Consider the following 26,738-nt stretch of genomic DNA (forward strand, 5'->3'; position numbering starts at 1 on the left):
TTGTGTGAGTGCTCTGGGAAGCTAATCATTTGCATATCACAGCATCTTCTTCCCGTCGGTTAAATTTCGCGTCTGTAGCACGTCAGTTTGGTGGTGTAGCAATTTTAATGGCCAGTAGTGTCGTATCCAACTTCCTCACGAATTTACGTCCGAAGAGTGAAACATGGCGGGGGTTCGGTGACGATTTGGGTAGCCAGATCGTGGTATTCCATGGGCCCCGTGAGGACTCTGTTCGGTCTTTCCCAAACAACTATGCACCCACAGACTCAGAGTTTCAACATTAATAGTTTTGGCTGGTTTCGTTGTCTAGGGACTGGGATACGTAGTTGTCGCATTACAGGCCAAATACTGCTGAGTCTACAGTATACAATAAGAATACACACATTAATCGAATGGTCGAAGGTTTCTATCACTAGGCAGTTGCGAATTAGGAATGTAGCTGATAAATTTATAAATGAAAGATTTGCAATTAAATAAAATCTGCAGGTACTATCTTAACGCCATCTTTGGCACTCCCGGCGTGTCTCCTTCACCGACACAAAGCACCGTCCTCGTCACAGCGGAATTCCCAGCCAAGCGGCCGATGGACCACGTCCTCCGGCCGATGTCCGGCACCACGCGGCCAGCCTGCCTGAGCCCCTTCTAGCCGAACGGCTCGATCGGTGGCCGCCAACTCTGAACTTAAACTGTTTTCAAGGCGCCACAACTCGTCCGTTACCTCACATCTGCAAGGTCGCATCACCGCCAAGGAGTATGTGACCATTTTGGCTGACCAGGTCCATCCAGTGGTGCAATGTTTGTACCCTAACGGTGATCCGGTGATCCTATGTTCTTAGACGACAGGACCCCTGTACAGAACTGTTTTTTTTTTTTTCAGTACGAGGATGAATTGTCGTATCTCCTCTGGCCACCACAGTCAACAGATCTGAATATTACGGAGCCCTTGTGGTTTACTTTGGAGATAAGGGTGCTTTAGGCAAGCTAATGTGTTGTGTTTTTGCGTTTCTGTGTTTTTGGCTACTCTATGGTATTCTGTTCACGTCATCCAGTCACCCTACAACGACATTTTCGAGTTCACTTCAGCGTCATCAGGAAAAAGTTACAGATTGCTGCTAACTCTATGCATCAAATCGTTTACATACAGAGAATAAAGTCGTCCTACCAGGCTTCCCTGGGGCGCTTCTGACGTTACACATGTCTCCTATGAACACTCGCCGTATATGAGAACGTACAGGTTTCTACACTCCTGGAAATTGAAATAAGAACACCGTGAATTCATTGTCCCAGGAAGGGGAAACTTTATTGACACATTCCTGGGGTCAGATACATCACATGATCACACTGACAGAACCACAGGCACATAGACACAGGCAACAGAGCATGCACAATGTCGGCACTAGTACAGTGTATATCCACCTTTCGCAGCAATGCAGGCTGCTATTCTCCCATGGAGACCATCGTAGAGATGCTGGATGTAGTCCTGTGGAACGGCTTGCCATGCCATTTCCACCTGGCGCCTCAGTTGGACCAGCGTTCGTGCTGGACGTGCAGACCGCGTGAGACGACGCTTCATCCAGTCCCAAACATGCTCAATGGGGGACAGATCCGGAGATCTTGCTGGCCAGGGTAGTTGACTTACACCTTCTAGAGCACGTTGGGTCGCACGGGATACATGCGGACGTGCATTGTCCTGTTGGAACAGCAAGTTCCCTTGCCGGTCTAGGAATGGTAGAACGATGGGTTCGATGACGGTTTGGATGTACCGTGCACTATTCAGTGTCCGCTCGACGATCACCAGTGGTGTACGGCCAGTGTAGGAGATCGCTCCCCACACCATGATGCCGGGTGTTGGCCCTGTGTGCCTCGGTCGTATGCAGTCCTGATTGTGGCGCTCACCTGCACGGTGCCAAACACGCATACGACCATCATTGGCACCAAGGCAGAAGCGACTCTCATCGCTGAAGACGACACGTCTCCATTCGTCTCTCCATTCACGCCTGTCGCGACACCACTGGAGGCGGGCTGCACGATGTTGGGGCGTGAGCGGAAGACGGCCTAACGGTGTGCGGGACCGTAGCCCAGCTTCATGGAGACGGTTGCGAATGGTCCTCGCCGATACCCCAGGAGCAACAGTGTCCCTAATTTGCTGGGAAGTGGCGGTGCGGTCCCCTACGGCACTGCGTAGGATCCTACGGTCTTGGCGTGCATCCGTGCGTCGCTGCGGTCCGGTCCCAGGTCGACGGGCACGTGCACCTTCCGCCGACCATTGGCGACAACATCGATGTACTGTGGAGACCTCACGCCCCACGTGTTGAGCAATTCGGCGGTACGTCCACCCGGCCTCCCGGATGCCCACTATACGCCCTCGCTCAAAGTCCGTCAACTGCACATACGGTTCACGTCCACGCTGTCGCGGCATGCTACCAGTGTTAAAGACTGCGATGGAGCTCCGTATGCCACGGCAAACTGGCTGACACTGACGGCGGCGGTGCACAAATGCTGCGCAGCTAGCGCCATTCGACGGCCAACACCGCGGTTCCTGGTGTGTCCGCTGTGCCGTGCGTGTGATCATTGCTTGTACAGCCCTCTCGCAGTGTCCGGAGCAAGTATGGTGGGTCTGACACACCGGTGTCAATGTGTTCTTTTTTCCATTTCCAGGAGTGTATTTCTATAACTTCCTGACAGATTAAAATTTAGTGCTTGACCGAGACCCAAAATAACGACTGTGGTGTCACCGCCAGACACCACACTTGCTAGGTGGTAGCCTTCAAATCGACCGCGGTCCGTTAGTATACGTCGGACCCGCGTGTCGCCACTATCAGTGATTGCAGACCGAGCGCCGCCAGACGGCAGGTCTAGTCTAGAGAGACTCCCTAGCACTCGCCCCAGTTATACAGCCGACTTTGCTAGCGATGGTTCACTGTCTACATACGCGCTCATTTGCCGAGACGACAGTTTAGCATAGCCTTCAGCTACGTCATTTGCTACGACCTAGCAAGGCGCCATATTCAGTTACTATAATCTGAACAGATAATATTGTGAATCATGTACCGTCAAGAGCGACGTTCATCATTAATGGATTAAAGTTAAGTATCAAACTAATTACGACCGCTTTCTGAATTCCAATTCCTTGTCATGTTCCAGACCTCAAGTCAGTATAGTTCTTCCCTCCTCACGCCAGCCTGCGTGAGCTAAAAAGCGTGCATTTCGGCCTCCACTAGTAACACGGTGTTGGCTCTTCTGCCAACACAACAACGACCTTTCATTCTAGTAGCTTTTCTATCTCAAGGAGTTTATTTTATTCGAACTTAGAGCATGCTCAAGAATTCTGCAGCAAACAGACGTTAAGCATATTGGTATATAATTTTGAAGGTTTGTTGTTTTACCCTTCTAATACACAGGAGTCAACTAGCTTTTCTAGTAGCTTGGTGCGCTGGACGAACGATTCACGATATTGTAAAAGCTAAATGACCTTGCACAACTATACTATACGCAGACAGACAAATTTGTTATAAATTTCGTAAAAAGAGTACTTCAGAAGTATCAATAATGTGGTGATGTCATACTGTCGTTGATCCGTGTGTAGACAGACGCTAACACTTGCTGTGTGACGTTGCAGGGACATGCACCGAGAGCTGTGCCACGGAAGGCCCGGCTTGTGCGACGCCATGAAGCCCATCAAAGGCATGGAGCTGCTGAAGTATCTCCGGAAGGTCGACTTCGTAGGTGAGCATCCAGAGCCGCTTGCCGCGTCCAGCTGCTGACCTTGTGATGATAATAAGGAGTGCTGCAATACGAGAGTCACTGCGCTGCTGCTCATTTAAAGTCTTTTTCTGAATGTATCCAGCACTGTTCTGCACGCCTAACAAACCCAACAGTCAGCCGTTGTCAAATGATAATCTCATTGCTTTATTCTTTTGCTGTTAGATAATTCCTGAGATTTTTTGAAGCTTCACCTCGTACTTGATTAATAAGATAGCAATTAATGGTGACGCACTGAACACAACAGAGTGTTACTACTCTTTACTTTAACTCAGACATGTTTCATTGATGTTGCAGATGATTTACAGTGAAAAGCAAGTAGACTGATTGAATTGTTGTCATCAGTTTCGTTGTGACTTTTTTGTGGAAACTGAGAACTTAGCTTCACATTTTCTTGTTGGTGACGGTGTCCTGCTTGAGTGCAACAGCGCGTTTCCTTAACAGCACGACATCTGCAACTAGAAACGAATGCTCCTATTTTTACAACAAACACGCAACCAAAAATGCCGTTCCCGTATGTCATTAGTCCATTCCACATAATATTTCATGATTTCTTAAGTACTTTTCTACCGAACTGCTTGTTTACTAATACTATTTACTAGGTTCGGCGATTACGCTTACATCTTAACGTCCGCGAATGTTCATAGGTTAATAAACGTCTTATTTAGACTGAAATTTATGAGATTTCAAAATGAAGGAATATTTATAAGCTCCATTTCAAATTACATTTGTCGGTACTTTTATGGTTCTGATGTGACAACTATTTCACTGTATGCAGAAAGTACTCTGTTATCGTGTTGCTCCAAGCTCATGTGATACACTACTTTGTTTCTATGTTTATTAATTTATTTATTCTGTAACCCATACGATTATTTCGAAAAGCCACGACTATATAGAGAAGTAATCGAATTGTGTAATCGTAGGGATAATTTTTACAGAAAAGAAGAAACAACGAAATTTAATGACATACGGACAGTAGTTCTACAGATTCGACAGATAAGTATTATCGTTGACAGACGAGAGTTCGATAGTTAAATTTCATCTCTGACAAGGATTACCTCTGCCGATCACGTGCAAATTTCTACCACGTCCCCTTTTCATGGTATTTATATCGTTCTTTGACATCGGATCAGTCAGTCGGCAAGCGTCAGCAGAACCAGGATAACCTCTGAAGATGCCCAACGCAGACCAAAAGAGTTTCATGGACCACGGCAACACGGAATATCCAACAGCAACTAAGACAACAAGTTCTGAAAGTCCCCATTGTATGGTATTTCGGAAAGCGTAATCATTGGGAAAAATTTTCCAAAAAGCCATGACTAAACGAAAGAAAATACAAAATGGAATTCAAATCTCTGTAAAGAGACTCTTTTCTCTATCTTCAAGACACTATTTGACAGTAGCAGAACTAAAAGACAAACCGAAACTGAAGATGCCTCGAAGAAAAACTCACTCCCGCGCAAACACACACACACACACACACACACACACACACAAGTAACATTGCGAGTGTCTACTCCCATCTCGACTCGTCTGTCACTTAGACATTACGTAATTTAAGTCTCCTGGACCAATCTGGACTGTTCTTACATACATCTGGTTTGGGCAGCAGTCAGCATGAAGCCTGAAAACTGTTGTAGGAAAATGAAGGGTCATCAAGTACTGACCCACTCAAGCCACATAGCTGCAAGGCAGCTGTATGTATAACAAAGGCCTTAAAACACACTGACGGAGCGGTTTCCCTTTGAGGTTTTAGATCAGTAGCGGTGTACTGGTGAAATATACATACTGAACTTCTTCAGACATCGAGTTTAGATCCAGAAGACTGCGGTATTATTTATATCATATTGACTACTACATTCCTTTTTTGTTTTTTCGAAATTATTCACACCACAAGTAAAGGACGTCAATAGGTCAGAAGCTGATGTAATGTCTTATCCGATAGTTTCAGGTATATCGCTGCATGATTTATCATCTGTTTCTGAATGAATAAATGAATGAATGTGGACTATTGAAGCGGTCGCCTGGCACTCTGATTCACTGAGTAGAATCATATAATTTACGTTCAGTCTTCGTTTCGAGTAGAAAGATTGTCATGCCATAAACAGAAAGTGGTAGTCCCTCAATGTTGTGATAGTGTGAACGATAGAAAATATTCATTGCCTCAAACGTTTCAGCATTCGTAGATGGAATAATTATAGTTCAAAAGGGTCTCAGGTAGATTCTTTCCATAGACAAAATTACTGCGAACAAAAGACCCTTTTTACTCTCTCTAGAGAAAAGGCGTACTGAATTGGTATTTGCTTAATGAGCTGCAGCTTGCCCATGAGATCCAAGCCAAGGCCAAATACTTTTAGGCGAATGGTACTTCCTAGTGACAGTCGAAAGTATCTCCAAAGCTTATAATGATTATAATCTGTTGTTTCTTTATTTGTGAGCTGTGCTCGATGTCATGGTGACCAGCGCCCTTATAATAACCCCATTAGATAAATAGTATGACGAAGGTAGTCAACACTGTCATTCGCCTCCGTAACGTATGTCGTTTATATGATGTCACTCGACTCGAAGATAACCTTTCAGGATCTTGGTGTTAGAAGAATCTTTGGGCGTGGAGAATCACGAACGACACGTGTGATAGTACTCTAGTTACTGGATGGGAACGTTAAAGTCTAAGATCCTTTTGTTATTCTAGTGAACGAGATTATCTGGGGCGGTGCTCCCATCCACTACTTTCTCAGTATCACACACAACTGATGAAACGTCCCCTTATAACAATTATACACGACTGTGCTTAACCTGACACACAATATTATTTAGCGCAACGCAATCTGACTATCAAAGATCCCTGCAAAAGATGGCCCTGAGTAACATTAAACTATACCATAGCTGTGTAATTTATGTTTTAGAGAAATATGGTACCGATGTGTAAAGTTGTATAAGCAAATACCATATTAGCTAGGGTTCCTTGTGCTTGCCAAACACATGATACACAAAGTAGGCGTGTACCCCCCTGAGGATTATTGTAATTATACCCTCAGGTGTTACAGATTACAGCAATGGAATGAAATGTATTACGGAAAACCTTTGTATCATTGTACTTCAAATATCTTTGAAAATAAATGTTTTTAGTACAAAATTAATCACTCAAATACGTGTCCTGTAGCGCTAAATGTGCGTCTTGCTGTAAGATAATCTCTGTGGAAGTGTCGTAGTTATCGTCCTCCAAAAGCTAAGTTCTGCAGAAGTCAATGTACTTACCTCATGATAAACAAAAGTAAAATGCTTTGCGGATTGATATCTTACTTATTACGCTTATTGCCGTGATGAAGAAAGTACTGTGCTGTAACGTATTGTTGTGCTACAGAAAAGGCTGTCTCCTTGTAGCTATAACACAAAGTTACCACTAAAACATGTTTTGATTTCCAGAAGAATTCAGAAAAACCGTGCAGATATAAAACAGATACTCCGCAAAAGCAACAATGTAAATTGTGTCACACATTAGTAACGTCGTGATATAATCGTGTAGCTGTCACATAAACTAACCACTGTCATCTGGTATCTCTCAGAAAGTACTTTAAATCCGGAATGTATTTTCAAGTAAACCAAAATGTTGCATTAGAATCTCATTAGCAGAATTGGTAAATGTTCTAAGTATGTGAGCCTTATAGTCGTTACGTAATCGTGCAACTAACAAGCAAAAATGTACACACACAATAACACTGTGTCGTCTGTTCGCAATAACAATGCAGTCGTAATTTCTGTTTAAATAAGTTCTCTTGGTTCTTGAGTGGATATTGAACTTCAAAACATTGTTGCATGTTAACAGTTTCTCAGTGTGACAAATTGTACAAGTAGCGTGAAGTGAAAATTGCAAAGACTAAGTTAAAAAGCAGATTATCTGTCAATAAATGGTTTTACATGTGAAATGTGGTGTAAACCTTTACTCTTCCTAGTACGCAGAGTTTCAACTTCAACGCAATTATCATGTGGTATACGTCGGATTCTGTAAGGTCCATTGTAAACTAGAAAGAATTTGTGACTCAAGTGTTTCTTCTTATGTGACAATGAATGAGCTTTAATGAGAACTTTCTGACCAATACATAATTTCTTTGCATTTGCTTTACCGTGTAGTTTTCTCCTTTTGTCTGCTGCAGATTTTATATTTTTAAGAGCCAAATCAATTATGTCTTTGTGTCGAAGTTTACGTGTATTCGGGAAAGGTACAAGCTCTCTGATTCTGTTCGGAGGTTCTACATTCTTCAGTACAAGAGTAGGTGGTAAAGCAGTGGAGTCATGAGGCATTTCATTCAGCACGTTTTGAAATAAGTGTAAATATCTGTCCCAATGCTGATGCTTTCTGTGACAATTAAGTCTGCAAAGCTTATTGATTTCTTTCATAATCCGTTCAGACGGGTTACAATGTGGTGAATACAATGAAATAAAAACAGGTTTGATTTTATGATTCCGAAGCATGCGTGACCAAACAGCAGATCTGAATTGCGGTCCGTTATCTGAAATGACTTTACTAACGCGTCCAACTTCACGTAAGAAATTTTTAACAAAGGCGTTGGATACAGACCGTCCAGTGGCTTTACGTAACGGAGTGAAAGAAACAAATTTTGAAGTAAGTTCAACAGCGACTAGAACGTACGAAAATCAATTCGATGTTCTGACAAGGGGTCCCAAGAGATCAACAGCAGCAAATTCTTTTAATTTAGAAGGAATAATAGGAAACAACGGAGCACGATGTGAGATAGTAGATGGTTTCGCCTTTTGACAAAGTTTACAAATAGACAAGACTCTTCGAATTCGCTTTTGCATATTGTTAAAATAACAAGTCGTTCGAAGAATATGATAACATTTTCGTGGGCCAAAATGTGCGTAGCTGAAATGAATGTACCAAATGAGCTTATTAACAAAATCGTCTGGAATGCAAAGTACCCATAGCTTGTCATCAACAGTGCAGCGTTTGAACAGTATGTTGTTTCTAACCAGATAATAATGCCGAATCTGTGTGTGTGTCTTTTCATGCCATTTGCTCTTGATGTCTTTCCAAATCGGATCTTTATCTTGTTCATGAGCAATATCCTTTAAAGATATGGTGATGAAGTTTTCAAAGGCGACTTTCTGAATGTAAAGAATACTGAAATTTTTCTCAAGGTTGCCTTCTGTGTTACTTTTCTCAAGGCCAGCCGGTGCGCGTGACAGCGCGTCCGCAACAATGTTCTCCTTGCCGGGAATGTAGACTATTGTGAAGCGGAATTCTTGCAGAAACAATGCCCAACGTTTTAACCTGTCATGATTTAATTTTGAAGACATAAGAAATTGTAATGCACGATGATCACTGTATACTTTTACTTGCTTACCAGAAAGAAAGAAACGGAATTTGTTAAATGCCCAAACGATAGCTAAAGCTTCTAATTCAGTAACGGAATAATTTTTTTCAGATTTTGTTAGCACTCGGCTAGCAAAAGCAATGGTTTTCTGAATGGTAGTGTCATTTTCTATGGCTTCTTGAAATAAGTGGGCACCAAGACCGACTTTAGAAGAATCCGTGCTAAGGCAGAAATCTTGTGACAGATGTGGATGAGCTAGTATTGGCGCGTTAAGTAGCGATTCTTTCAAAGAATTGAATTCCAACTGTGCTTGTTCGTCCCAGTTCCAAATAGTATTTTTTCCAGTGAGAGAACAAAGTTTTGGTGTAACAAGAATTTGCATATTCAGAAAACGACGGTAAAAATTTACGAGACCTAGAAAACTGCGGACTTGTCTTTTTGTGGATGGAACTGGAATGGCTCTGATTGCTTCTAACTTTTCAGGATCCGGCTGAATGCCTTCAGAAGAAATAATATGTCCCAAAAACTTCACCTCTGACCTACCGAATTCAGACTTTTCCAAGTTAACTGTAATTCCATATTCTGCAAAAATATGTAACACGCTGTTGAGGATGCAATTATGTTGTTCCCATGAGGCTTCTGCTATCGGAATACCGTCCACATATAAGGTGATGTGACGTTTTAAGAACTCAGGTAATATGGAATTTAGCCCGCGAATGAATGCTGCCGAAGAAATGTTCAAACCAAAAGGAAGTTTCCGAAACTGATAACAAACGCCGAAACAAAGGAAAGCTGTGTATTTTCTGCATTCTGGATGAAGTTCGAACTGATAAAAGCTGGATCTGAGATCAATAGAAGACAACACTTTTACACCATTAAAATTTTGAAGAAGTTCTTCCATTGTCTGCGGCCTGTCTGTTTCAGGAATAATAATAGTATTGATTTGTCTCGAATCTAAGACAAGCCTGATCATCATGCTGAACTGTAAGCCCACGATGGCTGGAATTTCATTCACTGGAATAGCCCAGCGAAGATGTGTCTGAAGATGCCCCAAACAATAACGGAACACCAACCTGAATCTTGCCTACCATACAGCCCTACGACCAGGACTGATAGTCTGGGGTGCCATATCATTTCATAGCGGGACCCGTTGGTAGTCATCCGCGGCATCCCTACAGCACAGCGGTACGTCGACGAAATTATACACCGGTTTTGTTACAGATGTTTAAAGAAATTTAAACAAATTTAAAGACATTTATAAAAATTATATTCGAATTGAATGTAAGCTCTTAGAGCAAAATTTATACACATTTTCCAAGATAATGGCGAAGATAATTGATGGTGGTACTGCTTATAATTGTTTAAATAAAGACTTATGTTGAGAGCTGAATGAGTGCATGTAACATAGCTATCGATATCTCAGCCTCTTGTGGTGCTAACACAAAACTAATGCTGTAGGTAGATAACAAATTTAAACAAATTTAAAGAAATTTATAGAAATTTAAAATTTTTTTTAAATTATAGAAATTATATTCCAATTAAATGAGCAGCCTCTAGTGGGGTTGACACCATACCAACTCCCCTAAGCAAAATTTTCCAAGAGGATCTCTAACACAATTGATGGTGGTACTGTATCTAATTGTTTAAATAAAGGCTTATGTCCAGTGCCTAGCAAGAGGTGAGTTAGGTTAGTGGAAGTAACCCAACTGCCATTTCTTTCTCACCATTTTCTTAGGTTAGTATAGGTAGCTCAATTGACCTATCTTCCCGCCAAAATTCAAACATCCCGTGAGTTCGTAGGATGGGGTGACTTAGGTTAGTGGAGGTAGCCCAATTGACCTATCTTCCCGCCATTTTTGGATAACCGTACTCGCATCATCAGTTGACTTCACATGACGTTACGTACTTGTGTCGCGGCCGCCATCTTGGACAATTGTATTTGAGTCATCAGCTGACGTCACCGCCGCCGTCTTGGATTTGGGGTGACGCTGGCCTTGGTGCGACGGTGGCCCTTGGGGTGACCTACATTGGGGTGGCGTCCTGGTTGCCCTACTCCTACTGGGTGAGGACGCATGGTTATTTAAGATGCCACAGCAATTTTATATTTAATTGCAGTTTACAAAATTAATGGTACGAGAACAGTGTAAAATATATACGCGCCATAGTACATGCAGCATATTGAAGTATGCAGCTTGTATGAAACTAGTATTAAATGATCCTAGATAATGCAACGTATGGGTATAGTCGGTACAAGAAGTAGAATTGTCTTACCAAGAGAATATTAATACAAAACAAATTGCGACAAATTACAATAGGTTTTCACTGTAACTTTTTATGTTCACACGAGAACGGCCGAGTTTCTGACATTCGTAAAGCGGCGAAAAGGGGTCATATTGACCGCACACAAAATATTTTCCTATTTGACTTAAACATGTACTTTGTTTTATTGTTTGTTAATCCATACCGTTTTTTCTAGTAATAACAATAATTATTTAACGCGATTTATTTATTTCAACAACAAAAATCTTTCAAATCTATTGTTGCTAATGCTAACAAGTTTCTTAAACTATAGATGTTCATTTATTGACTATTTGTACAACCTTCTAGACAGATTTAGTATATTTCGTCCATATTATTGCTTGTGTTTAAACACAGTTTTGTGGTACTTTTCACTCAAGTCATAGGAATCAGGTTGACGCAATTAGCACACGTGAATTCCGTTTTACGCGCATATTTTCCGCGGACGGTTTTGTGGCACTTTACACAAATTTCAGTGGCCGTGTTGTCTTTGCAGAGACTGATATGACCCTTCCTCAACTTTTTAGGTGATTTACGTCCCGTATCCTCTTCTTTTGTTTGATGTTCTTGTCTTTCGTTTCCTTGAGTTCTCTTTCCAGATGACGTATGGCTCAAAAATGGTTCAAATGGCTCTGAGCACTATGGGACTTAACATCTGTGGTCATCAGTCCCCTATAACTTAGAACTACTTAAACCTAATTAACCTAAGGACATCACACACATCCATGCCCGAGGCAGGATTCGAACCTGCGACCGTAGCAGTCGCGCGGTTCCGGACTGCGCGCCTAGAACCGCTAGACCACCGCGCTGACGTATGAACTACTTCCTTTCCATTATCTTGTTTGTTACTATGTTGCAGATAACCCATATATTCATTACTGCTATGTCTAAGACATTGTATAAGAACGCACTGGCCGTCTCCTACATGCAACCATGTCATACTTTCTTGCATCATAGAATGTTATGGCTTCAAGTTTCTTTTTTGCTTGTACTCAGAAGAATGACATTTTTATTCTTCTTCCCTTGGTATACAGTCATGGTGCTGTCTGTGTTGCCAGTATGGTGAAGGATAGTGGTGGAGTGTATTTCAGTATTGGGCTTCCTTACGTCATCGGATATTTCATGACGGACCTTGTTCATTGTACCAATTAATGGAGTTCCTTTTCTTTGAGTTTCTTAGCAAGTTGAGGAGACTTAATAAAGTACTCTGCTGTCATTTACGAATGACTCCATGAGACGCAGAATGACGTACTCGCCAAGTGGTTGCTTCTCTCTATGTATGTCATCTTTGCAGAGGTATGAGGAAGCATATTTTGTTGTTACATTGACGACAATTCAGAATTTGAGACCATATTTGTCTGGTTTGTTGGAAATGAATTGAGAAAACTTGAATCTTGTTTGGTGCTTAGCAATAGTTTCTCGTCAGTGGTTATATATATTTCCTCCAGGGCGGTAAGAAAGACTACTGTTTTCAATTAACTTTTCCAAAATTTCAGGCTCAAGAGCGAATTTGTTGGCTGCCAGGCGTTTAGCTCGGGTTGATTTTTCATCGAATTGGAGAAATCTGTAAAACTCCTGAAATCTGTTCCTTAGCATAATGTCCCTGATAAAAGTAGACCACGAAGTATGCTACCAGAGATCATCCACAGACATACCTTTAGTATAAATGATACCCCAAGCATACATGATGGCAACCAGTTTCTTCAGTTCATCAAGTGACTTAGTCCAGTCATTGTTTTTAGTACTTTTCAGGCATTTATTTCTGTGTATGTCTTCATGAGGCGTAGCACTGTTTCGCCAAAAATAAGAGGGATGGCACTGCTGACAGAGTCGTCTACTCGTTGGCAAACGTAAGCAGTGGGACCTCCTCTCTCCTTCAGCCGACCTTCTTCCGAAAGATGAAAAATAGGCAGACTCCCACAAGGCTCCATTCTTAGAAACCATCTTTGTGGACGCTTATAACTGTGCCTCCTGTGATGAAAGAGGTTGTGATTGACGTAGATCAGCATATTAAACCTGTCAGCCCCCGGTAGCTGAGTTGTCGTTACGTGGTGGCAAAGTGGTAAAGAACACGGGGGTGAGTCGTGCTTGGGTAGCTCAGCTGGTAGAATACTTGCCCGCGAAAGGCAAAGGACCCGAGTTCGAGTCTCGGTCCGGCACACAGTTGGCCAACGGCCATATCATGTTGAATACACTGGTTCTCGTCCGATCACCGAAGTTAAGCAGCATCGGGCCTGGTTAGTACTTGGATGGGTGACCGCCTGGGAACACCGGGCGCTGTTCGCTCCTCTTCATTTTAAAACTGAGTGGAAGGCTCAACAAACGAACTTGAACGGATGTCATGTGACGTCCGCAACTATCAAACACAACGATCAAAAACAAACAAAATGCAAAAAAAAAGTTGTCAGCGTGACAGAATGTCAATACTAAGGACCCGGGTTCGATTCCCGGCTGAAGATTTTCTCCGCTCGGGGACTGGGTGTTGTGTTGTCCTAATCATCATCATTTCATCCCCATCGACGCGCAAGTCGCCAAAGTGAAGTCAAATCGAAAGACTTGCACCCGGCGAACGGTCTACCCGACAGAAGGCCCTAGTCACACGACATTTATTTTAGCGTATTAATCCTTCTCCACTAATCTCTCTTCGTTCACAATGTCTTCATCTCTACTTGCCTCAGGTACATAATCATCGTCTTCGTCGATGAAGTCTATTTCTGATTCAGTTTCGAAATTCTCTAAGAGATGTAACACTTCTTCATCAGAAAGTCCACGCTGACGAGACATGTTCGAAAATGTGTTTCGGGGGCAAAGACTTATCTGAATGACACGATATAAACTGTGGTAGCTTGTAATTAACACGTGCCAAGCTGCAAAAATGAGCAGCAACTGATCTGCATGACTGCTGACTGCTGCCACTTTGTTGTTGGATAATTTGTATACATTCAGATCAAACTGACCCCTTCCGCCGTTCTAGCTATATCGAATGAAATGTAGAAGAAAACGTAAATATTTTTAAATCCTAATGCTGTATCGTAAAGAGGAGGAAAAATTAGGAAAAGTCATATGATTTGATTCATGTAGTAAGTAAACTGGATATGACAATGAAGGAAAAAGTTACGACACGGGTCATCCTGATCACTTCCGCCTTTCTAGTTTTAGTGATGTATCATTTTATTTGAATTAGGAGACAGACCGTTTGCTGACGATACTAGTATAGTTGCAAAGCCAAGCAAAGAAGCACCAACAGAGAAAATAGTAAATGATGTTTTTGTGAAAGCTGCTGATTAATTTTGCGCAAATGGTCCAGCTTTATACTTTGAAGAAATACAACTCATGCAGTTTTATAATGTAAACAAGGGCTACCTCATATTAACTCAATATACTAACCAGAAATAATAAAGATAAAAATTGCAACTCGAGAAATTCTAATACGTTTAGGCAAGACTACTTTTGCCATAAGGATAATAGCCTATATACAAGTCAATTAACATATTTTGCATATTTTCATTCACTTCATTATCTTATGGGATAATATTCTGGGAGATCCTCACTTCGACAAATATATTCGTTGGACAAAAGAAAGTAATTAAAACGATATGTGGGGTTCAGAGATGCACATCTTGCATGTATCTCTTAAAGCAGATGGAAATATTGACTTCAGGCTCTCAATACATTCACTCACTCATGAAATTAGTTATCAACAGTTCATCTGAGACTGAGACTAACAGAGATATTGAACAGTACAATATTGCAAGGAAAAATGATTTGCATTACACTTTCATGAATCTAACTTTGGCACAGAAAGGTGTGAAATACGCAGCTATAAACCACTTTGATAATCTTTCTATGCAAATAAAATGCCCTGCATCTACATCTGCAGCTACATGATTACTCTGCAACTCACAATTAAGTGCCTAGCAAAGGGTGCATCGAACAACCTTCAAGCTGCATCTCTACCGCTTCCCGCTCGAACAGCGTGGGAAAAACGAACACTTAAATCTTTCCGTATGAGCTCATATTTTATCATGTTGATCATTTCTCCCTACGTAGGTGGACGCCAACAAAATATTGTTACACTGTGAGCACAAAGTTGGTGATTGAATTTTCATGAGAAGATCTTGCCGCAACGAAAAACAGTTTTGTTTTGATTATAGCCACACCAATTCGCGTAGATGTCTGTGGCCCACTGTTCCCTATTTCGCGATAGTACAAAACGAGCTGCCTTTCTTTGAACATTTACCGATGTCCTCCGTCGATACTATCTGATGCGGATGCCACACAGCACAGTAGTACTCCAGAAGATGGCGGGCATCTGCAGTGTAAGCACTCCCTTCAGCAGTCCTGTTGCGTTTTCTAAGCGTTCTGCCAATAAATCTCAGTCTTTCTTTTGCTATACCCACAACATTATCAATGTTAACGTTCCAATTTATCATTAATTGTAATTCATAAGTATTTATCTGAGTTTAAAGCCTTTAGATTTGTGTGATTTATGGTATAACCGAAATTTCGTTGATTCCTTTCGGTATTCATTTGGATGACTTTTTACATTATTTAGCGTAAACAGCCACTTTTTGCACCACACAGGTATCTTTTCTAGTCATTTTGCAGCTCCTTTTGATCATCTGATGACTTTATAAGCGGTAAATCACAGCATCATCTGCAATCTTTCTAAAAGGGCTGCTCAGATTGTCTCCTAAATCGTTTATGTATATCAGGAAGAGCAGAGGGCCTCCAACACTACCTTGTGGAATGCCACATATTACTTCTGTTTTACTTGATGACTTTCCTTCAATTAGTACGAACTGTGACTTTTGTGACAGGAAATCACGAATCCATAGGCATGCAATTTGATTAGAAGTCGCTTGTGAGGAATAGTATCAAAATCCTTCTGGAAATACAGGGTTATTACAAATGATTGAAGCGATTGCACAGCTCTACAATAACTTTATTATTTGAGATATTTTCGCAATGCTTTGCACACACATACAAAAACTCAAAAAGCTTTTTTAGGCATTCACAAATGTTCGATATGTGCCCCTTTAGTGATTCGGCAGACATCAAGCCGATAATCAAGTTCCTCCCACACTCGGCGCAGCATGTCCCCATCAATGAATTCGAAAGCATTGTTGATGCTAGCTCACAGTTCTGGCACGTTTCTTGGTAGAGGAGGTTTAAACACTGAATCTTTCACATCACTATGCGTGAAACTTGCCCGCACGCGTTCAACCGTTTCTTCGCTCACTGCAGGCCGACCCGTTGATTTCCCCTTACAGAGGCATCCAGAAGCTTTAAACTGCGCATACTATCGCCGAATGGAGTTAGCAGTTGGTGGATCTTTGTTGAACTTCGTCGTGAAGTGTCGTTGCACTGTTATGACTGACTGATGTGAGTGCATTTCAAGCACGACATACGCTTTCTCGGCTCCTGTCGCCATTTTGTCTCACTGCGCTCTCGAGCGCTCTGGCGGCAGAAACCTGAAGTGCGGCTTCAGCCGAACAAAACTTTATGAGTTTTTCTACGTATCTGTAGTGTGTCGTGACCATATGTCAATGAATGGAGCTACAGTGAATTTATGAAATCGCTTCAATCATTTGTAATAGCCCTGTATAAAAATATGGAATCAATTTGACATCCCCTACTTTGTGGGGATAGAGAGGTAGCTATGTTTCACAACAACGATATTTTCTGAACCCATGTTCGCTGTTTATCAATAAATCGTTGTCTTGAAGACAATTCATAATGCTTTAGTACAGTTCATATTCTAGAATCCTACTTCAAGTTGACGTTAGCAGTATGGGTCTGTAATACAGCGGACTACTCCTACTTCCTTTCTTGGGTATTGATGTGACTTGTGCAACTTTCCAGTGTTTAGGTACCGACCTTTCGACGAGCGACCAGTTGTATATGATTCCTAAATATGGAGCTATTGCATCAACATACTCTGAAGGAACCTAACATATACAGCTTGACCGGGGACTTTACATCTATTAGGTGATTTAAGCTGCTTTGATATACAGAGGATATCAGCTTCTAAGTTACTCGCGTTGCCTGTTGTTCTTGATTCGAATTGTGGAACATTTACTTCGCCTTCTTCGATGACGGAATTTGAGGAAACCGTATTTGGTAGTTCTGCTTTAGTCGCACTGCCATTAGCAACATCAGCGCTGCTATTGCGCAGTGAAGGTGTTGATTGTGTTTTTCCGCTGATGTGCTTTACCTACGACCAGAATCTCTTTGGATTTTCTGCCAGATTTCGAGACGGAGTTTCGTTGTGGAAACTATTAAAGGCATTTCGCATTGAAGTTCGCTATAGGGAGCAGAAGTAAGTTCATGTGTAGGTCTAGATTATATTTGTTTCTCCCTAACAGCTACTTCTATACCATGGAAGAATATTCACGACTAAAAATAATTAGTCATTTATACAGCAAAATAAATGTCAATATTTGGCATCTAGTCATATAAATATTTTTTTTTGTTAGAAAAAGTATGTTCTATATTTACGCAGTTGACACGTTCTGTATCATAATGTTTATCGCGAATATGATTTATAGAAAATGTAACTAAGTAATGTATATATATTGAATTCTTATAAATGAAGTCTGAGTAACTCAGTAGCAGGCAGAGCTCTTAAATTTGTCAAACTGTCACTTGTCTAGAAGCTTTGCAGCATTAGCTACCAGAGCTCAGAAAGAGAGAGAGAGTGAGACTGAAAACGACTTTGAAGATGAAGACAAAGACACACTTTCATCGCAAGTTTCAAGAGCAAATCTCTTTTACGAATAACTTTAATATCTATGTTTACTATCTAATCTTATTCTGGCAGCACTTTGTAGGGCCGTCTGAATAAACCTGAAGTTTCTGCACCGTTAAAGGAAAAGGGACCAAAATGGAAAACTACTGAAGTAAGGGAAGCTAATTTGTCTCACAAATCAGTTGGCAGAACTTGATTCAAAGCGCATTTCATCAGCTTCGGCCTGTACTTTGCTGCCAATTCGAGTCGATACAAAACGTCGGGGAGCCCCCCAGCTCCACTCCAAACTTTCGCGTTCGGCCAGTGGTCTCTGTTATTGCTCCTACTTTATTCATGGAACTCTGCTAAGGTGTATGTCGAGCCTGTCGTTAAGAAAACTGGGACCAAGCACAGGACAGTAAATATACAAAACATAGTTCGTGTGCGCTTTGACCAATTCTTATAACGATTTTTATTTCTTTCTGGTCATTTCAAGCAACGAACACAAACAACAAAGGGAGTATTGTTAAATTTGCCGGCCGATCACCTCCAACATGAATAAGAAGTAAAGCAAAATGTAACCGATTAATTTCCTTGATAGTTGAAATTTTGTTTAGAATAATAAGAAAAGACACGAACTTAGAAAGAATATTACTTTCCTCTTCAACAACTCGGGTTAAAATACGAATGTAAAAATGTCAATAACTTTTATTGTTCAAAATAGTTTCCATTACCCTTTCCTAAGACCTCTAACTAAGAAGTACAGCCGGCCGGAGTGGCCGAGCGGTTCTAGGCGCTGCAGTCTGGAACCGCACGACCGCTACGGTCGCAGGTTCGAATCCTGCCTCGGCCGTGGATGTGTGTGATGTCCTTAGTTAGGTTTAAGTAGTTCTAAGTTCTAGGGGACTGATGACCCTAGAAGTTAAGTCCCATAGTGCTCAGAGCCATCTGAACCATTAAGAAGTACAAATAATATGAAGGTGATGTTTTAACGACGTTTTCGTCGACAGTTACTCCTTTTTCCAAAGTAAACGTTTTACACATCTTCTGCTCGATTTCTGTTACATGCATGTTTTGTATGACTGTAGAGTTCGATTTTGCCGTGGGAAGTGTCGTGACACACTGATGTGCACAGCAGTAGTGACTGGACGTTGTACCATTTGTCAAAGCTTCCGGGATCATCGCCTGTTCATATATGTACAGTTCAACCTCAAACACAGCAGCAGTAGTATGCACGAAACGGTGCTGGATCTCTCTTTTGCAAAGTCCTGCCCATGTATCAGGGTTAATAGTGGTCCTAATTCATTATACGTCGGACCGCAATTCACCGTAAAGATCCTGGTGAATAAGCTTGGAACAACTCATATGCTGAACATGTACTACGTATCTGGCTTTTGTCCAGCAGTGGTGACTTGGGTGATAATACGTGAGGTACGGATATAGGGTTCCATTGAGGGGACGAGGAGGGTTGCGGAGGTCACGATTTCTTAGGATATTCCCCCCTACCCCAATACACAGCCTTGCAAAAAGGTTAAGCACATAGAAGACACGATCGGATGTCAATGTAACTTCTTACAAATGATCGGCAGTTGTGTAAATGATTATAAGTGCAGTTCTCTGCGACAGGTAGAACGGCCATTCGGGTGCATTAGTATTGTTCGTGTAGTGTAGCAGGTCTGCTAAAGAAACTGCTAACGCTACGCTAATCAGCCCTCTTCTGGAGTACTGCTGCGCACTGTGGGATCCTTAAGATATAGGACTGACGGAGGAAACCGAAAAAATTCAAAAAAGGGCCGCTCGTTTTGTATTATCGCGCAATAAGGGAGAGAGTCAACGGGTATCATACACGAATTGGGGTGGCAGTCATTAAAACAAAGGCGTTTTTCGCTGCGGCAGTAGCTTCTCGTGTAATTTCAATCACCAACTTTCTCCTCAGAGTGTGAAAATATTTTATTTGTTCCTACCTTCATGGTGAAAAATGATCATTATAATCAAATAAGAGAAATCAGAGCCCTCAAGGGAAGATTTAACTGTTCGTTTTCCCCCGCGCTGTTCGGTTTGCGAGTGGAACGGTAGAGAAGTGGCTTAAAGGTGGCTCGATGAACCCTCTGCCAGGCCGGAAACGTCCGCTAAATCACGCAGGGCTAACAGGTAATTAGGATTGTGGGAAGGGCCAAGGGAGTTGCGGTCGGATTCATTTCACAATTGTAATTTATTATCATTTAGTTCACAAACACACTTTTGGAAAAATTAAATTTGCTTCGCGGCTGAGGGCCCCCAAACAGATGCTTTAGTATAAGTTCAATTTTGAAAAGACAGCCGGCCTTGGTCGCCGAGCGGTTCTACGCGCTACAGTCTGGAACCGCGCGACCGCTACGGTCGCAGGTTCGAAAACTGCCTCGGGCGTGGATGTGTGTGATGTCCTTAGGTTAGTTAGGTTTAAGTAGTTCTAAGTTCTAGGGGACTGATGACCTCAGCAGTTAAGTCTCATAGTGCTCCGAGCCATTTGAACCATTTTTTTTGAAAAGACATGACATTCAGTTATATTTACGAATAAGATAAGTCGTATACATATATGAGATCAGTATGCGGAGAGGCTGAAGGATTACATCTTCCAATTCCAAATATGATTACTGAAGCCAGAAGGCCGCAATGTTTTAAGATGATAAAAGGGCTGATGGCCCACAAGGTGCACAGAAAGAGATAAACAAACGCAATAAGATGGCTGAAGGCCGCAAAGTTAAATTCTGCAAATTAAGGAAATATATATTGCAACAATCGGTAAAACAATACATTAAGTTTAAAAATTTCCTGTTTGCAACACCAACGGCGGAAGGCCCATAATAACTTCTTTCAGAGGAAATTACAATAACCTTTCAAGAGCAGAGGGCGATAATGTTTGCACTTGAAGGAAACTCTGAGAACGTTTCCAGTGCTGAAAGCCAAGCCCACAACTAACCTTCCCAAATTAAAAATATAAAATACAGTTAAATTACAACAACATTAAGACAGCCAAAAGGATAATTAAGAGAACGACACTCAGGAGTGTCCAGTAGATCGGTCTGCCGTCGTTCACTTAGGCAAGACAGGTGGTGAGTCCAACTACACTTAATTCGTGCAAACCCAACCAAGGGACAGTCACGAACCGACCGACCAACCGCTTGCTTGCCATGACGGAGTACACGAAAATTAAAGGCCCCCCAAAAATTACAAGTATCACTATCCCCAAACAAACGCGTATGTGAACTGTGCTGCCAAAACTACACACCATGTTGGGCAGCAACAACAGGTGAGGAAAAGACACTGCCTAAAAACTACGTTAGCTGCCAGGGCAGGTAACCAGAACACTAACGGCCACAAGGCAGAAAATTCCACTGGTTCACTTAACTACGAAACAAGATAACACGGTTAACTTCACCCAAAATGAACACTGCCTGAATTTACGTTAGCGGCCAGGACAGGTTACCAGAACACTAACAGCCACAAGGCAGAAAATTCCGCTGGTGCATTTGACTATGGGGAAATTAATTTGATCAATTCCACCTGGCGGCGGCTATCTCAAACACTTCACCCGTTGTTGCTCACAGGAAAACCTCCACAACAGCAACGCTGGAACCAACAACATAATGCTCAAAACCACTCAATCTTCACGTCGTGGGTTGGCTCCTACCGATAGGACAACTCCAGACACTGCGCAGAGACCGCCAGCGGCCCCAGTCGACTACGCCACACGGAGATGTCCTCGGACCAACCGAACGACCAACAATCCACCAAAAGTCATGCCCGGCTTAACTGATGCGTGGCGGCAACGGTCGGGCGGGCTATGTTCACGAAGGCTCACTGGTGCTGCAAGCCGGCGACTGGATGATCCGGGCTGCGCTCCAGACGCGTTGCAACTGACTGCCAGGGCCCAACTCACGACCCGAACTGCTGCAGCACGTTCCGACTGACTCCACGACAGATGACAACCGGGAAGTAATAGCAGCCGAGCAAAGATCCTATCAGAGGGGATATATCAATACGCGCTACTTGCATCGATGACGGTCAGGCAAAACAGCAACTCAGTAACGCCAGTAAGTTAAATCAACGTAGTGAGATGGAAATGAGTTAAAACAGGGTGTAAAATACCAAATGGTGGGATGGCGAGCCCTTAATTGTGAACTGCATTGTAGTCATGTAGATGTAGATGCAGGGCATAGAGGGGGCAATAAGAGAGTCAAATATTGAGTACTGTAGAGGGTAGAGGAGACGGGGATGCCGCTTACGAGTACTAACGTGAGACAGCGTCATCAGCAACTGACAGAGTTGGGAAGGAGCCTCATTGTGGGTCTCAATTTGGCCAACTGGTCGAGTTGTGCAATATACGAATTTGTGAAACATTCTGATGTGACAGCGGCCCGATGTCGGACTGCATGTGTTGGTGAGGGCAGACATACTCGTTGTCAAAATTCCGGTCAACCACCTCTCACCACCGCAAGGGAGGATCGTCTTATTGTGCATCGACTCCCTTCACGTCCGAGAACAATTAACGGACTACGCAGACTGCCATTAATGTCAAACATAAACAGCTGCGTTTGGAGTGATGCCGTGACCAGGAAACATGGACTGCTGATGAGTGGTGTCGCATTGTTTTCTGTGATGAATCACAGTTATACACTACCCCGATTGACCAACGACGACGAGTAAAGCAATGACTTGGGGGGGGGGGGGGGGGTCCCATCCTTCTAACGTTCGGAAGAGGCACAGTTGTTCATCGTGTGGGAAGGCATTGGGTATGACTTCAGATCAGCGCTGGTAGTGATTGCAGGAACTGTGCCGGCTCAGTGGCACATCCCCACGTCGTGCGTCCTCTTGTGCTACCTCTGACACAACAGCATCGTAATGCCATTTTTCAAGAGGACAGTGTTCGTCCACACGTGCACGTGTCTCTATGGACGCTCTGTGCGATGCTGAGATACTGGCATGGCCACCAGTATTCCCAGATCTGTCTTCGAATAACATTTGTGAGAGAACTCGAACGTCGAATCTGTCCCAGTGTCGGCATCTAGGATACTGAGGACCGGTTACAGCTGTTGTGGACGAGCTTGCCTCAAGACACGACTTTATGAATCCCCACCAACCGAATCAGTGCATGAACCCTCATCACAGGGTGTGGAACATCAGTCGGTTAAGTGATCTCATAATGCCAAGTTTCTACATGCCACATATGCCTGCGATAGCAATAACATCAACAACAAAATATATACACTGAGGGGACCAAAGAAATGCGTTGGCGATACGTACATATACATGTGGCGTTGGTATCGCGTACACTGGAAAAGGGCAGTGCATTGGCGGAGCTGTCATTTGTACTCAGGTGATTCACGTAAAAAGGTTTCCGACGTGACTGTGGCCGCACGACGGGAATTAGCAGACTTTGAGCGCATAGTGGTAGTTAGACACATGGAACATTTCATTTCGGAAATCTAAAGAAATTCGATATTCCGAGATCCACAATGTCAAGAGTGTGTCAATAACACCAAATTTCAGGCATTACCTCTCACCACGGGCAACGCAGTGGCCGTCGTCTTTCACTTAACGACCGAAGGCAACGACGTTTGCGTAGGTTAGTCAGTGCTAACAGACAAGCAACACTACATGAAATAACTGCAGAAATCAGTGTGGGCGTACAATGATCGTACGCTTTGGGACAGTGCGGCGAAATGCGTTAATGGGCTATGGCCACAGACGGCCGACGCGAGTGCCTTTGCTAACAGCTCGAAATAGTCTACACCGCCTCCCCTAGGCTCGTGATTATATCGGTTGAACTGGAAAACCGTGACCTGGTTGGATGAGTCCCGATTTCAGTTGGTAAGAGTTCATTATACGGTTCGAATATGGCACACACCCCACGAAACCAGGAACCCAAGTTGTGAACAAGGCAAGCTGGTGGTGGCTCCATAATGGTGTGGGCTGCGTTCACATGGAATGGACTGGGTTCTCTGCTCCGGCTGAACCGATCATTGACTGGAAATGTTTATGCTCGGTACTTGGAGAGCATTTTTTTTTAAATTCTTTATTCAATTATTTCTTACATCGTAACCCACCACCTGATACATTAGTGGGTCTTAAATCTACATTACATTTTATTAGTATTAGCAGCATTTTTACTTCTATTTCTAGGTATTTGTGAGCTTACTTGCTACAGGAAATGAAGAGTTGGTTTCTTAATGGGTGAGATCTAATGTCTACATTTAGCTAACTAATCTAGGGGCTACTTCCTGCAGCGTTACAGGCGTGCCAGTTGTTGTATATAAACCTACTGTATGGCCGTGCCCACTGAGCTAACCCCAGTGAGCATGCCCCTGGCACTGGGCTGGCCTTTTAGAAGATCGCTGCAGGTTCTGTTAGGGGTCTTCTTTCTACTATCTACTTAAAGGTTAAATAATTACTGTTCCAGAGCGTGGCGGATTCCTGCCGTCACGGCGATTGGCCAGTCCACGCCCCGGCGGAATGGGATGGGTCGCCTTGAATCATGTCATGTCTGGTAGTTCATATACACTCCTGGAAATGGAAAAAAGAACACATTGACACCGGTGTGTCAGACCCACCATACTTGCTCCGGACACTGCGAGAGGGCTGTACAAGCAATGATCACACGCACGGCACAGCGGACACACCAGGAACCGCGGTGTTGGCCGTCGAATGGCGCTAGCTGCGCAGCATTTGTGCACCGCCGCCGTCAGTGTCAGCCAGTTTGCCGTGGCATACGGAGCTCCATCGCAGTCTTTAACACTGGTAGCATGCCGCGACAGCGTGGACGTGAACCGTATGTGCAGTTGACGGACTTTGAGCGAGGGCGTATAGTGGGCATGCGGGAGGCCGGGTGGACGTACCGCCGAATTGCTCAACACGTGGGGCGTGAGGTCTCCACAGTACATCGATTTTGTCGCCAGTGATCGGCGGAAGGTGCACGTGCCCGTCGACCTGGGACCGGACCGCAGCGACGCACGGATGCACGCCAAGACCGTAGGATCCTACGCAGTACCGTAGGGGACCGCACCGCCACTTCCCAGCAAATTAGGGACACTGTTGCTCCTGGGGTATCGGCGAGGACCATTCGCAACCGTCTCCATGAAGCTGGGCTACGGTCCCGCACACCGTTAGGCCGTCTTCCGCTCACGCCCCAACATCGTGCAGCCCGCCTCCAGTGGTGTCGCGACAGGCGTGAATGGAGGGACGAATGGAGACGTGTCGTCTTCAGCGATGCGAGTCGCTTCTGCCTTGGTGCCAATGATGGTCGTATGCGTGTTTGGCGCCGTGCAGGTGAGCGCCACAATCAGGACTGCATACGACCGAGGCACACAGGGCCAACACCCGGCATCATGGTGTGGGGAGCGATCTCCTACACTGGCCGTACACCACTGGTGATCGTCGAGGGGACACTGAATAGTGCACGGTACATCCAAACCGTCATCGAACCCATCGTTCTACCATTCCTAGACCGGCAAGGGAACTTGCTGTTCCAACAGGACAATGCACGTCCGCATGTATCCCGTGCCACCCAACGTGCTCTAGAAGGTGTAAGTCAACTACCCTGGCCAGCAAGATCTCCGGATCTGTCCCCCATTGAGCATGTTTGGGACTGGATGAAGCGTCGTCTCACGCGGTCTGCACGTCCAGCACGAACGCTGGTCCAACTGAGGCGCCAGGTGGAAATGGCATGGCAAGCCGTTCCACAGGACTACATCCAGCATCTCTACGATCGTCTCCATGGGAAAATAGCAGCCTGCATTGCTGCGAAAGGTGGATATACACTGTACTAGTGCCGACATTGTGCATGCTCTGTTGCCTGTGTCTATGTGCCTGTGGTTCTGTCAGTGTGATCATGTGATGTATCTGACCCCAGGAATGTGTCAATAAAGTTTCCCCTTCCTGGGACAATGAATTCACGGTGTTCTTATTTCAATTTCCAGGAGTGTATTTTCCCTTAGATATCCTCGCAGGACCTTTGCTGATACCTCGCTGGCAAGACGATTTATTATGTCGAATGTGGTAGGGTCTCTGATTAACTGATATGTGTCGTTGTGAGGTAGCTGGTTTCTTAGATCACTGGCTACGTCATCGAAGACAGGGCACTCATAGATCACGTGATCCGGAGTACCCCGTTCGGCTCCACAGTCACACGAGGGGGTAGCCCTTTTCCCGAATCGGCAAAGATATGCCGGATACGGTCCATGACCTGTGAGGAAGTGCAACAGTCCCTTACTTGGTTGGAAATGCGAAAGTTGGAGGCGTTCTTTGATGTTTGGGAGCAGCTGGTAAGTCCTTCGGCCTGTTGTCTCTGCGTCCCAGAGTTCTTGCCATAGCTCTTCTCCTCTCCTCTTAATTACAAACTTGTCCCCCACCCGCACTCCCAACATGCTCTCAGTCTTTTCAACATCTCCCCTTTTCACCCAATACCAGGCTGCCTGTTCCCAGATTTTGATGTCCAGGGGACACACCCCCATGAGTGTTAGTAGTGCCCCTCCCGGAGATGTTCTGTACGCTCCGATGGAGCGTAGAAGCATGTTGCGTTGCACCCTCCTCACAGACATAGCGGGCACGACCATCGTGAGCCTGTGTGCCCACAT

The 26,738-nt window shown here is 43.7% G+C and overlaps 1 protein-coding gene and 1 non-coding gene across 2 annotated transcripts in view; both read left to right on the plus strand.

Moving 5' to 3' along the window:
* The window catches only part of LOC126176735 (metabotropic glutamate receptor 4-like), an 848,202-nt gene that overhangs the window by 665,915 nt on the left and 155,549 nt on the right, over positions 1-26,738 (plus strand). Inside the window, exon 6 of the mRNA XM_049923904.1 lies at positions 3,620-3,726. Within this exon, the coding sequence (XP_049779861.1) occupies positions 3,620-3,726 (107 nt within the window). The remainder of the gene's footprint in view (positions 1-3,619; positions 3,727-26,738) is intronic.
* LOC126178377 (5S ribosomal RNA) lies at positions 13,564-13,682 on the plus strand. Its single transcript, XR_007536281.1, has one exon. It is a non-coding gene; the product is annotated as a 5S ribosomal RNA (ribosomal RNA).

Source organism: Schistocerca cancellata, chromosome 3, assembly GCF_023864275.1.
Source record: "Schistocerca cancellata isolate TAMUIC-IGC-003103 chromosome 3, iqSchCanc2.1, whole genome shotgun sequence".
Lineage (NCBI taxonomy): Eukaryota > Metazoa > Arthropoda > Insecta > Orthoptera > Acrididae > Schistocerca > Schistocerca cancellata.